This window comes from Aquarana catesbeiana, linkage group LG07 (assembly GCF_042186555.1).
Source record: "Aquarana catesbeiana isolate 2022-GZ linkage group LG07, ASM4218655v1, whole genome shotgun sequence".
Lineage (NCBI taxonomy): Eukaryota > Metazoa > Chordata > Amphibia > Anura > Ranidae > Aquarana > Aquarana catesbeiana.
In genome coordinates, this window is record NC_133330.1 from 212,182,470 (window position 1) to 212,196,967 (window position 14,498).

A 14,498-nucleotide genomic window follows, 5' to 3' on the forward strand; every position below is an offset into this window, starting at 1 on the left:
TTCAGTTGGTGAATGAATAGGAAGCCACTCAGCACAGAGCACTTCCCATTCATTCACTGTCAAGTGCAGCAGAGACTGCAGAGAAAGGGACTGGGGAATCTCTGTCCTCAGTCCCTTTCTCTGTTTCAAAAGTGAGACATCATGGGTGTATATATATATATATATATATATATATATATATATATATATATACGCACATTTGAGCTAGGGGGTGCACACCCTAATGCAATATGCTGCGCACACCTACGCTTTCATGCCATATAGGGATTTATATAACAGAGCACTCGTGATTTTGGAGCTTTTGGGGCACTCTGGAAATAAACTAAAGCAGTATGCTGCTACCCAAAAATCTCAGCTATGGGGTCCAGAGGGCAGTTTAAGATCTTGGAAATTGTACATTCACTTTAAATAATGGGCTTTATATTTGTATTGGGTAGGTTACAATCCTTCAAAACTTCAATTGTTAATTGTTTATGAATATCGTTCTTCCATAATTTTGACTAATTATATAATGTGCTATCTGCCAAAAGAATTCTAAAGTACAAAAAACATTTTCCTTAAATCCACGAACCTCTAAGGCTGCATTGAATAGGATGGATGAGAAGGCTTTCATAGTCTGCAGTTCTGTGCCTTGTCCCACCAGATTTTTGACTGTTAGCCACCATCAGCACACCACAGATTCCCATCCTGCACTCTTTTTCCTTTACGCCTTCCTAAGCACCTTCTCCTCCAGTGCACCTATAGAGAAGATACTTTCACTATAAGCCTGATTTCAACTAATAAGTTCTCCTGTTGAATTAATAGGGGCTATTATAGGACTTTTAAAGTAAATCTGTCATGACAAAATTGCATAGATTTCTGTTACTGATGTCCTTCCAAAATGTCAGGTGACTGACATTTCAGATCTTTTACCTTTAGTACTTGCTGAGTTACTGACCTTGAAAACATCATGACCATATAGAGGGAAGTGTGGGCTCTCGCTCTACATACATGTTTATGTAAATGGCTCTGAAAGTATGGATCTGCATTTACAGCCAGGCAACAAGCATATGGGTGGAGCTTAATGCACCATTTTGGGGACTCACTTGTAGTGCTGGCAAATGCCTGTACTCACAGGTGGAAGCCGTGGTCACGTGAAAATATTGTTACATTGGCACTTTGGCTCAGAAGCAAGCATGTTCCACTTTGCACGGTTAACCCTTTGTATACATTCACTTCTCAACGGTTCACATTTTGCTTCAACTGCTCTATAACTTTTTATCATTGATGCAGCAACTCAGAGTGTGTTCACAGAGCCTGTACCTCACTACACCAGCACAGCTGGACATGTCACCTCACTCCCAGTAACACTATGAGACTTCTCCCTGATACAAGAGGTAATCTCTTCACATTTTCTCAAGCTTCTTCATTCTGGAGGCATCTCAATCTCTCTACATCTCTTTGGTGAGACCTCTGGCTAGGTACACATGATGCTCCATGCTGTGATGTCAGTCCCTGTATGTGGGGCACCGATCACTATGGGGAAGGCCAAGCTCACAAACCCATTCTCTGCCAGGACCCTTTGTCACCTATGCCATGTCACCAAAACTCCTTCTGGCTGGCTGGCTGCTTAAGCACTCAGCATTACTCCCGCTGCCTCTAGCAACAAAATGATAGCCATTTATCCTTATACTGCAGGTTAGAACTTTGTAATGTATTCATACTGTCTTCTCTTCATCCCCCTTCCAAGCCCTGTTCTTTGTTCTGCCATGCACTCACCCATTTCTAAGAACCTCAGACCAGGCACAGTGGAAACTGCAGAATGTTTTACTTAATGTAAAACAGTCTTTCACAGATTTCCTCCATATATCCTCTAGTTCAGGGATATGCAATTAGGGGACCTCCAGCTGTTGCAGAACATCAAGTCCCATGAGGCATACCAAGACTCTGACAGCCACAAGCATGACACCCAGAGGCAGAGACTGATGATGATGATGATGATGATGGGACTTGTAGTTTTGCAACAGCTGGAGGTCCGCCAATTGCATTTCCCTGCTCTAGTTCATACCAACTTTAGGATGCCCAGCATAATACCTTATAAATAATGTGAAGTCCATTGAGCAAAAGACCATGAATCTGGCTTTGGTACCCAGACTGGGTACCCACTGAGGGAGAGCCCTCCAAAAGTTAGAGCAGAGTTACATGTGGCAGCAGTCCTTCATACAATTCTCCATCCAAGGACCCAGCTAGGTTTCTTTCCATTGTATTCATAGTCCGCCACAAGGTGGCAGAGCCATGAACACCTGGGAGCTGGCACTTTAACCCCTTCCTGAATTCGGGCAGCCTGTTAGCACAATACACAATTAACCCATAAAAGGCAATAGAAAAAGCAACATATGAGGTAGAATATGGTCAAGCATTACCTAAAGCAGGCACCTTCAAGTATTTAAGGAGGTGTTTAGCAGTGGCAAACTATGTATTTTTCTCTTGACATGTTTTATTTAAAGGAATACATATGTGAACAATCATGCTTTAAGTTTTTTTCTCGAGCTGTTCTTTAAAGCATAACTTTGGATAGAGGGGAAAAAGGTTAGAATCTCTGACAGATTTATATTGCTGTATGAAGCTTTGTTGGGGATATTAATCCCCACTCAATGTCCTGATGAAGTTTATAATAGATAGGAAATTAGGGAAAATCTGTAACAGTTACCAAGAAGGTGTATGTGGGAGATTTCCCTCACTCCCTGCACTGGTTACACAATGGTTACCAGGACATAAATTTAGAGGAAATCTCCCCAGCCACAGCCATAAGGCTGGGTTCACACTGGTATGACAAACGCTCATTGGGAGCTCATGTTGCATGACGTGTGAAAATCAATGTTTCCCTATGGGAGCCATCTTAACTGGTCTGACACAAGTCGGTCTGACTTTGAAAATGCTCCCTGCACTACTTTGGTCCAACTTTGATCCTAATTCAGCGCACTGAATATTGCTGAAGTCGGATCAAAGTCAGATCACCGTCTTAACTGATCCGACTTTGGCACATGACTTGTGCTCTGATGATCTTGAAGAGGAATTCCACACCAAATTAAAAAAAAAACGGCACGGGTTCCCCCTCCAAGAGCATACCAAGCCCCTCAGTCTGGATTTTAAGAGGAACCCAAATGCCGAAAAATGGCGTGGGGGTCCTCCCCAAAATCCATACCAGACCCTTATCCGAGCACACAGCCTGACAGGTCAGGAAAGGGGGCGGGGACGAGCCAGCGCCCCCCAAACCGTTCCAGGCTGCATACCCTCAACATGGGGCGGTGGGTGCTTTGGGGCCATCTCAAAGCACCTTGTCCCCATGTTAATGGGGACAAGGGCCTCTTCCCGACAACCCTGGCCATTGGTTGTCGTGGTCTGCAGGCAGGGGGCTTATCTGAAGGGGGGCCCCCAGATCCCGGCCCCCCACCCTATGTGAATAAGTATGGGGTACATTGTACCCCTACCCATTCACCTGAAAAAAAGTGTCAAAAATAAAACACAGCACACAGGGTGTTAAAGTAATTTATTAAGGCAGTTCTGGTGTCTCTTCCGACTTCTTCTCCCTTTTCTGGGTCTTCTCCACTTATGTCTTCTTGCCCTCTCCGATTGTTCTCCCCTCTCCGGGTCTTCTCTGCTCTCTCTCTGGTTCTTCTCCCTCTGCCTGCTGTCTTCTGCCTCTGCTGGGTCTTCTCCGCTATCTTCTCGCTCTTTTACTGGGTCTTCTCCACTGTCTTCTCCCTCTGTTCTTCTTCCGATGTTGACACACCGCTCTCTCCCGCTCTAATGCAGAGTGCGTGACGTGCCACTACTTATATTGTCATGGGGCTGGGTCATCGGAGGCCCTCCACTTATGATGTCACCACCTATCATGCCCCCAGATGGTGATGTCATAAGGAGCGGGGCCTCCGGATGATGTCACATGGTGACCCCGCCCATGCCAATATAAGTAGTACTGACCTGCCGGGCTGTGTGCTTGGATAAGGGTCTCGTATAGATTTTAGGGGGGTCCCCAATGCCGTTTTTTCGGCGTGGGGGTTCCCCTGAAAATCCATACCAGACCGAAGGGCCTGGTATGCTCTTGGAGGGGGAACCCATGCCGTTTTATTTTTATTACATTGTGCGTGGAGTTCCCTTTAAAGATTCATAGATTCATACCAGACACAGTGCCTGGTATTGTCACGGATCAAAGTCTGATCCCTGTTCATTGAAGTTGGATACATGTTGGACTTCAAGTCGCAGGGCAAAGTGGTACGACTGTCATGTCATACCAGTGTGAACCCAACCTTAAAACCGGAGATTCTAATCCTCTCCCATTCTATCTAGCACAAAAATTGTTTTGGTTTTCCAAAACAATTACATTCAAGGCATGTTGATAAATGTCACAGTTGCTTGTGTACCTCAATGGAACTGTCAAGTCATCAAGCAGCTGGTGTCATAGTTGATCACATGTGCAGCACCATGTTAACTGCAGATCAAACATAGCCTAAAATGGCAGCTTCTTTGGCTGTATAGGTTAGAAGGGTTTAGTTCCGCTTTAAAATGACACTATGGGGGTTATTTACGAAAGGCAAATCCACTTTGCTCTGCAAGTGCACTTGGAAGTGCAGTCGCGGTGAATCTAAGGGGTAGCTCTGAAATGAGGGGAAGCTCTGCTGATTTTATCATCCAATCATGTGCAAGCTAAAATGCTGTTTTTTATTTTCCTTATATGTCTCCCTCGGATCTACAGCGACTGCACTTCCAAGTGCACTTGCAGTGCAAAGTGTATTTTCCTTTAGTAAATAACCCCCTATATATTTACAGCATGTGTGTTATGTGTGAGTGTTTTATACTGCTCACCAACAGTAACTGTGAGCCTTGTGTCCTTCTTAACTGAATCAGCCCCACCGCAAGTCAGCTGTATGGCCTCAAGCCTTCTTGTGGATTAGATCCACACTTAAAACAAAACAGCCAAATTTTGACCTGGAGGGTGTTGAAACATAGTGGATAATAAACTCCAGACAAAACACATTTGCTGGTTAAATATGCTTGATATTATGTATTAAACTAGAGTTTAACCCAATTTTCTAGCTACCTTGTACTGGCAGTCTGGTAATTCTGTTTTTTGCCAGAAAGCTTGATTTTTTTAGTGTATTCATGAGCTGATCTTTGCTCTAATGGTATGCTAAACCTTAATAATACCTTTTCAATGGAAGGTTTAAGATGTCCTCTGCATATTCAAGTCTTGAGCCTTACAATAGTATTGGACTGTAAGTAGTATAGGAACTAAAAACATTAGCCAAGGAACATTTGAGTCTTGTTAATAGATAAATATGGTCTTTTGTATATGCCAAGGTCGATGGTACCTACCAGTCCAGATATTGTTCCCATCCCCTGTACTGGTTTTCAAGTGAATCGCTTACTCCCAAAGGAGCCGTAATTCACGTTTACCACGTTTACCACCCAACCCTCGCAGCCCATAGATTCATAAGACACAGTCCTTAATGCTTTTTCTCTTGTTTTATTGATTAACATGAACTGGGATGGGAGAAGGACTTCTTTTGAGATGCTCTTTTGTTACATTATCATCTTTTACTGTCTCTTATGGGAAAACTAGAATCACTTGCGGATAATTGGGAAATCACTTTGTGTGATTTCTTCAATCAGGGAAGATGGAAGTAGATTTGATAGAGAATAATTGATAAAGAGCCACTCTGAATAACTTCTTCATCTGCATGACTTTTCAAGAACAGTCCGTATCTCTATATGTGTGCTTGCATCTTCACTGCTACCTTTTTACCACTACTTCCTATCTGCATGGTACTTCCAAGTTGAGCCGAGAAAGAGTCACTCTGAATAACTTTTCCCGCCCGACTGATTGGAATTCCGGGGCATTGCTGAACCCAAAGTCACAGGCCATCACTGCCCATCTTACTGACTTGCGTACCAACATTCCTCAGCCTCTGGTAGTACCCTTCCCTTGGGCTTTCACTCACATGATCAATAGTCCATGTGCCACTCATAAACGAACGATCACCCAGTTTCCTTCCGCTTTGTTGCTACTTCACCGCAATGATTCTTAGTTCCTTTTCTCCTTTATGGCCCGCTTCCCCTCCCCGCGGGGGGGGGGGGGGGGGGGGGGCGATGACACCAGCGATTACATGCTGTAAGATGCCGTCTCTTCTTCCATGGAGACCCTTTTTGCAAGGGGGGAGCTCCGTTGGGTCCCCGGAGGGGAAACCTCTCCCCTCTGGGAACCAGGCTCACTTCCCGCTCCTACAGGACATGACGACGATCACAACAACCCGGAACTACCCTGCTTTTATATGAGAGTCCCGGGCATTACCAAGCAAATTAATGATTGGCCGAGACCAGCATACAAACTACCTGCCACTCAAATGAGAAATGAACAACAACAGGCCCGCTGTAATAGCACAAGCCTGTCTAAATTTACCTGACATAGTAAACTACCAGGAAAGGTCACCTACCTAAAAGTAGGTGCCCGCTACACAAGTAATTGCAACTGGTTATGTTCACAGTTGGATTACTGTGCACAGTATGCAATGTCTGTCAGTATTGCCTTATTTCAACTGGATTGTTTTTGTCATAAACAGGCTGCTATGGTTATTGTAAAATAATAAAACATACACACACGAGAAACTGCTCTGCTATTTACTGTACTGAAGCTGATTTATTCTTTCTGGAATTCATAAAGACTGGCACAGATACCTTTTAGAAAGTATTTCTCTCCTCCATACCACAATTGTCGGTGTGCACAACAGCTTCATATACATGTCGAAATTTGTATCAAAGATGCGCCAGAATCAGCAAAAAATTACTCAAACGTGATATTAGTCTTATATTCCTCCAGTTTTCTTAACTCCGACATGGCGATATTCCTTAGTATAACTTTCACAGCCGTAGCAACATATTTACAAAGTATTGCAAATAAAAACTCTATGGGGGTTATTTAGGAAAGGCAAATCCACTTTGCACTACAAGTGCAAACTACAAGTGCAAAGTGCACTTGAAATTGCACTGAAAGTGCACTTGGAAGTGCAGTGGCTGTAAATCTGAGGGGTAGATCTGAAATGAGGAGAAGCTCTGCTGATTTTATTATCCAATTATGTGCAAGCTAAAATGCTGTTTTTTTTTCCTCCTTGCATGTCCCCCTCGGATCTACAGTGACTACACTTCCAAGTGCACTTTCAGTGCAATTTCAAGTGCACTTTGCACTTGTAGTTTGCACTTGTAGTGCAAAGTGGATTTGCCTTTAGTAAATAACCCCCTATGACTTTGTCACGTGTTGGAATTAGTAGCAATGAAAAAGGACACATGTCTATCTAATTTCAACTAGAATTAACCAAAAAACTGTTTTACACCTTTTATGAATTTAGTAAATAAGTTCCATATACAACCATATTGCCAGAATTGTGTTGCAAAGCCTTTATTAATTCACCCCAATCTGTCACAATGCTTCATAGTTTACAGAGAAGCCTCAGGTCGTTTGCCCCTCTCTGATGCACAGGCCACTAATTAGTTCAGGGACAGTCTGGCCAGCTTTAGCGCTATGCAGCTGGTATGCTATAAGGGGTGGAAGAGTTTTTATTAAATCGTTGTAAAGTGATTTTAAACCTTCATTTTTTTTTTAAATAATAAACATGTTATACTTACCTGCTTTGTGTAATGGTTTTGCACAGAGCAGCCTCAATCCTCCTCTTCTGGGGTCCCCCACCGGAACTCCTTGCTCCACCTCTTCTGCCATTGCTCAATAGGAAGTCACTTCTTATGAGGACACTCATGCGAACGCCATCCTGAGCCAAGTTGCTTGCGTCTGTGGACACAGCCAGCGTTTCTCGGCCATGCCAATAGCTCCTGCTGCTATCAAGCTGCCTATTGTAAAGGGAGAGAGCAGAGACATCTGCTGTTCTCCGGTGCAGCGCTAGATTGAGATCGGGCTCAGGTAAGTATTAGAGGGGGCTGGGGGAGTCATCTACACAGAAGGTTTTTTACCTTAATGCAGAGAATGCATTAAGGTAAAAACCTTAAGGCTTTAGGACCACTTTAAACCCAAAAGCAAACTCTTCTCCCCCCAGATTAACAATGCTGCTGTTCAAAGGTGTCCCTTGTGCTGCTTCATCCAGAGTGGAGGTGTTCTAATACAGGTGGTGCATTTCTGGCCAGATCACCAGGTGAAAACAGGGGGAAAACAACCTAAAAAAATAAAACTAATGCAGAGACACTAATAAGCTGCAATACATTACATGTTTGGTTTGGGGTTTAATGTCACTCAAAGGCTTCTCGGTTAGGTATGCAGATTGATACTAGATTATCTTTTTATACACAAATATTGTCAAATCTAACAGCTCTTTTACATTGTAAGCTGTATACCATTAGTTTAGGGCACTTTGATATTCTGCAAAAGGTAAGCCATGCATAATATTTATATAAATTTGCTTGCCTGTTCTTTCTTTCATATTTCTTTTTGTGCTTTTAAGAAAAATATTACTGTAGAACAAGTATTTTTTTTTTCCATAAATTTTAGAACACATATTTGTACTGCTGTCTGCTAATGTTAAAATGTTCTGTTTACAGGGGGGGTATTTCCAACGGATTTCTCCATCTTGCTGACAGTAAAGCCCAAGAAAGGCCTGCAGTCATTTATCCTGTCAATATACAGTTCGGAAGGAACACAGCAGATAGGAGTAGAGGTTGGCAGGTCTCCTGTTTTCCTTTATGAAGATCAAAATCGACTACCTTCACCAGATGACTACCCAATTTTTAGCACTGTCAATGTTGCAGACGGAAAGTAAGTAATGCCTTTGATCTATGACAACTAAAAGGAAAGGCCTGTAGACCAAAGTAAAGCTATAAAATGCCAAATATATACTTTACCTTAAAGGAGAAATAAAATATGTGTAAAGCTGCCACTCTGAAAGAATAGCGTTACATACAGATTCCTAATTAGAAGTGCTATAACATTGAAATGAATATGAAATAAACAATATGACCAAATAAAAACGTTCATATGTGGCAAAAGTACAAAATGTAAAAATCAGGTCCATATAAGTCAAAAGCTGAAAATTCCTGATTTACTGCAAAGGAAGTGCAATGCACTAAAAAATCCCCAAAGTTAAGGTCCAGGAAATGTATATCAACAAGCAGTAAGATTTGCAGAGCTATTTTATATATATATATATATATATATATATATATATATATATATATATATTTATATATATATATACACACACAGGGCTTTTTTCAGCAGGAACTAGGGGGAATTTAGTTCCACCACCTCTGGCTCAGGTCTTCTGCTCCCTGCTCACCACTATCACTTGGTAACACTGAAGTCCAGCTTCTGCATTTAGAAGTGATAGCTTATTTCCCAGTACCTCCCACCACAGCTCATATCTCCTGCACAGATCCCACTGAGTGACGGACAGGGACAAGGGAGATACAGAACAGGTACCCAGGGTTCAGTGCAGTCATGGGCAGGAGAGGGTGCACCCTCTGTGGTCTCCATTTTTTCCCTGGTGACCAGTTGTTGATGCTGCTACTGCATGATCTCCCTTGCAAGTGACTGTAGTGTAATATAGTATGCTGGGAGGTACTACAGCCGGATAGGTGTTTCAGCTTAATATTGCAACAAAGTAAGACATATGACAGATGGTGGAGCTTTTAAGGAGGGGGGAAGATGATATCACTCATCTGTAAGTGTAAGTTGTATCTGTAAGTTGTATCTGATATATCTACTCTAAAAGAGGAAAACAGGATTCTAATAGGTGAAATGCCAACACATATTTATTTAATAATAAAACCATAGAATTCACATTTTTCGATTTCTAGTTTTCTATTGCCCTGTTTAATATCCAAGTCACAACATGGCTGGTTTCTATTATCTTGTTTGAAATTGCTAGGGTACCAGTTATACAGGATTTTATTTAAATAGTTCCAACCACATAAAATGTATATCTAACGATCTATATGAAACCTACTTAGAATTTAAAGTGGAACTAAACTCCTCAATACTTAATTCTCCTCCAGCAGTGCAACATCCTTGAGTTTCCCTGCCAGAGCAGACATCTTCCCTGGGTCTCCTTCCAGGTTCAGAATCCTTGGCCATCTTGAATGGTCAGCCCAGTATGACATAATTCTTATGTGTTTATTCAACCTGGCACTGAGGCATGCTGAGAATGTACACTAAACTGCACATGCACAGGTCAGGGTACATTCTAAAGAATCTTGCAAAGAGGAGGGAAAGAGGTTTTTTATTGCAGAAGGGACATAGTATGCATCTTCTACATAAAAAAATTTAACAAATAAAAAGATTTATTTCCCTACAGTTTTTGACTCACAGTAGTCTCATAAGCCTCATATGTTGTATCCATAAATACCAAAGCTAAACATGTTCTAATAACAAATATTGTAAATTGGGACCAGAATAACAATCAATACAGGGCTCTGTACAGAGGGAACAATCTCTTTCTAATCCCTGCTTTGCAGGGATAAGAAACAAAGAGATATGTTATTTAAAGCATCACACATTACGCATATTTCACATTGTTAGGCACATTTTAAACTCCTTGATCTCCCTACATGGTAACTCCTTCCCAGCCAGTGTTATTAGTACAGTGACAGTTATTATCACTGATCACTGTATTAGTGTCACTGATGATGTCAGTGACAGTTAGTCAGTCCCCCCCCAGGTCAATTAGTGTCAGATTTCTTGCCGCACTATTGCAGTCCCACTTTAAGTCGCTGATCACCGCCAAAAGAAAGCTCCATTACCAGTTAGAGTAGTGCAGTGCTGAATGGCAAAACATGGCCTGGTCTTTCAAGTGGTTAAATCAAAGGTTATATGACTATTTTACATTATGATATCAGTGCATCTCTCTGCAGTATTGTACTGTGAGCCCAGGCTGATGACTTACCCCCATGGGGTGTATCCATGACAACCTGTGCCCATAGAGAATGGTTTATATACTGTAATGCTGGAATAAAAAAAACATCAGTGGCAGAAGAGTAGCCTATTTTTAGCCTCCCTCCCCCCATTCACCTACCAGCCAAGTAAAAACACTTATTTACTGTGTATCAATTGACAGCAAAATAGAAGTGGGCAATATGATAGTTTTTGTGACATGGAGGGGGGAGGGGGTTCAAGTCCCAGAGGGCAGCTGAAAAGTATGCAGAAATGGTATGTCTTTACATGGCGTACACAATGCAAAATAAAAGAAAAAAGTTGTCCTTCTTTAGATCTGACTGAGCTGAATTTTCAGCTATTGAGATTTTCAGCATGATGTGATATATGAGGTTGGGTGTATGCTCTCTTCAGTTTTAATATTAAAATCATATTTCCTTTGTTTCCTTTGTTAAATTAGACTTCATTTTATTACATCATTTTGTGTCTGAATTATAGAAGAGTTTGGCAGCTTTACTTTATTATATAGTTTGCAGAAGAATTTTCTTATCTTAAAAACCTTTTTAAAAATAAAACAATTCTTCTATGCCCCTTTTAAATATTGAAAGTGCCCCAAAGAGTCTCAGCTTGTCCTTTGCATTAATGCCTTTCTGCCCAGCCTATAGTACAATGACGTCCTCCCAGAATGCACCCCCCTGCGTGGCTGTGGGGCAGTGCACTGGTGTGATTTGTCACCGTCTGTGTCCACCAGACACAGCCGATGACTGATCACTGTACTGGCCCGCTGCCAGTACCATGTGATCGCTGTGACCAATCACAGCAGATCACATGACAATTGTAAACAATGGATAACTTACTTTAATGCCATCCATTGTATATAATTGTGTTGCTAGCTGTGATTGATCACAGTGATCACATGGTACAGACAGGGCCATCTGTACCATGTGATTATGTAAAAAAAATCCTGATTACTGTCCCAGAGTAGTACAGAGTTACTAAGGTAACACTGTATTGCTTTGGTCACAGTGTGTTAGAAAAAAAAATCGAAAAAGAAAAAAAGTAATAAAAAGAAATGAGTGTTCCTGATCACCACCGCACCAGTTATATGATAACACTGTACTGCACTGGTGACATTATGTAAAAAATTTTTTTTTTTTTTATTTCTTCATTTTTCCCAAAAATTGTGACAAAAACTTGCCATGCCTCTTACTAAATGTTGGACTGCCAACTTTCCAAAAAGGAGTCATCTGGGGGTGTTTGTACTGCCCAGGCATTTTTTGGCCTCAAGCAATGAGGGTGTCAGTACATCAGGATTGATCTATTTTCAGACAAATATACTCATAGTTTGTGGCTTTTATAACTTTTCTACAGACTAAATATAAATAATTTGGGTTTTCACCAAAGGATTGTACATTTTGGCCTATATTTATGAAGAAAGATTATCTATTTGCAAAATTTTACAACAGAAATGAAGAAAAATGCTTTTTTTTGGTCTTTTCTCATTTTTATTAAGCAAAAAAAAAAAAAAAAAAAAAAACCCAGTGGTGATTAACTACCACCAAAAGGATAACAATTTCTTATGGGTACAGTGTTGCATGACCACCCATTTGTCATTCAAAGTGTGAAAGTGCTGAAACCTGAAAATTTGCCTGGGCAGGAAGGGGGTAAAAACGCCCAGTATTGAAGTAGTTAAATAGCTAATATTTATAAATGGCAGTGCTCAGTTGTACCACTGCTCTGTTGGTGACCTTGTATAGTAAATGATTTTAGAGGGAGATTTACTAAAACTGGTGCACCTAGAATCTGGTGCAGCTGTGCATAGTAACCAATCAGCTCCTATATTTTATTGTAAACGTTTAATTAAACAATATTCAGTTAGAAAATGATTGGTTACTTTGTACAGCTGCACCAGATTCTCTGTGCACCAATTTTAGTAAATCTCCACCTTAGAGTTTGTTGAACCATACCTGATGGTCTTTTCATGTGTTCGTTTGTTGCAGCAATACTCTCTTGTTGTTATTGACTTGGCTATTCATTGCTGTCTGGGTCCAAAGGAACGAAAGTAATGGGAAATCTAACGTTGAGTTGTCACCGGAACAGATGGTGATGGAAAATCTTCTAATGGGGACAGTTATTCTGGTGAAAATTGTATAAGAGGGAATTTCTCTTTGGAGAGATTTCCTTTTACTTGCTGTAGTGTCTACGGGTCAAACATTTTAAGGATATCACCTCAATGTGACACAGACAAAAACAGCAAAAAATCTTGAGTGGTGTTTTAACAATTCAAGACTCATTCCAAAACTAAAAATGTTTTGGCTTTAAATTTGCTTTAAAGAGATTCTGGATAAGTTATTTTATGCAGTGCATAGGTAGTCATTAGAGAATAAGAAACCATAGCTTTAAACTATACTTTTGGGCAATTACCTTTACACATTATTTATTTGTGTATGAGATGGCTGTTGCCATTGCAAAAAAATGTACCTCATAAGAATGACCTCTTTTTGGGAAGGGTTAAAATCCCTGATAGTTTTATTTTTATACAGGCTGTGTCCTGTTTGGGAGAATTCCTTTCATTCCCAGAGACCCAACAGTACAAGAGAAGAAATTGCTAAAAAGTGAGGGTAAAACCCCTCTTAGACAACAGTCACGGGAACAGATGTCCCCCCCAATGGATTATATACACCTGCCAGTCTTGGTGACAACTGTAAAGTTTTGGATTTCCCCTCACTTTCTGTCTTGGTGACAATGGCCAACAGAATAAAGGAAATGCCTTTAATGTGTCTGACATTAAACTTAGATGGTATAAAACCAAAAAATGTTGTTGAAGTGTGAGACGTATCTTCTCAGACTTTTACCACTCTATTACTTGTGGAGATGTGTGCTGTCCATTATGTGGCCAGTTACAGATCTGTATTTGCTTTTGTAGGTGGCACCGGATTGCAATCAGCGTGGAAAAGAAGACGATCACAATGATTGTGGACTGCAAAAAAAAGATTTCTAAACCCTTACCAAGAAGTGACCGTCCTGTGGTGGATACCAATGGCATTGCTGTATTTGGGACTCGCATCCTGGAAGAGGAAGTGTTTCAGGTCAGAAACGTAACACCCGTTTGAAATAACAAATTAAAACATGTTCTTTTTTGCCTTATCCGTTACCTTTTATTGATACTGAGATACAATTATCCTGATAATATACATTTCATGTGACAACTAAAGGCTGATTATTGGTTTAACCCATACATTGACTAATCACTGTTGTTGTCCTAGTAAAGTTCTTTTCTAAATAGAGTTTGAGAAATGACGGAAAAAGGTATAGAATATTGCCATCCTATGGTCCTTCTTCGAAACATGTACACTATATTGTCAAAAGTATTGGAAAGCCTGCCTTTACACGCACATAAACTTTAATGGCATCCCAGTCTTAGTCCATAGGGTTCAATATTGAGTTGGCCCACCCTTTGCAGCTATAACAGCTTCAACTCTTCTGGGAAAACTGTCCACAAGGTTTAGGAGTGTGTCTATGGGAATGCTTGACCATTCTTCCAGAAGCCCATTTGTGAGGTCAGGTACTGATGTTCAAGGAGAAGGCCTGG

At 41.0% G+C, this 14,498-nt stretch overlaps 1 protein-coding gene across 5 annotated transcripts in view; it reads left to right on the plus strand.

Annotated features, from left to right (window-relative positions):
• COL11A1 (collagen type XI alpha 1 chain) overlaps positions 1-14,498 on the plus strand; it is a 329,239-nt gene that overhangs the window by 52,314 nt on the left and 262,427 nt on the right. For all 5 annotated transcript variants that reach the window (XM_073593016.1, XM_073593013.1, XM_073593015.1 and 2 more), the window contains exons 3-4: positions 8,581-8,794; positions 13,833-13,995. In XM_073593016.1, the coding sequence (XP_073449117.1) occupies positions 8,581-8,794; positions 13,833-13,995 (377 nt within the window). The remainder of the gene's footprint in view (positions 1-8,580; positions 8,795-13,832; positions 13,996-14,498) is intronic.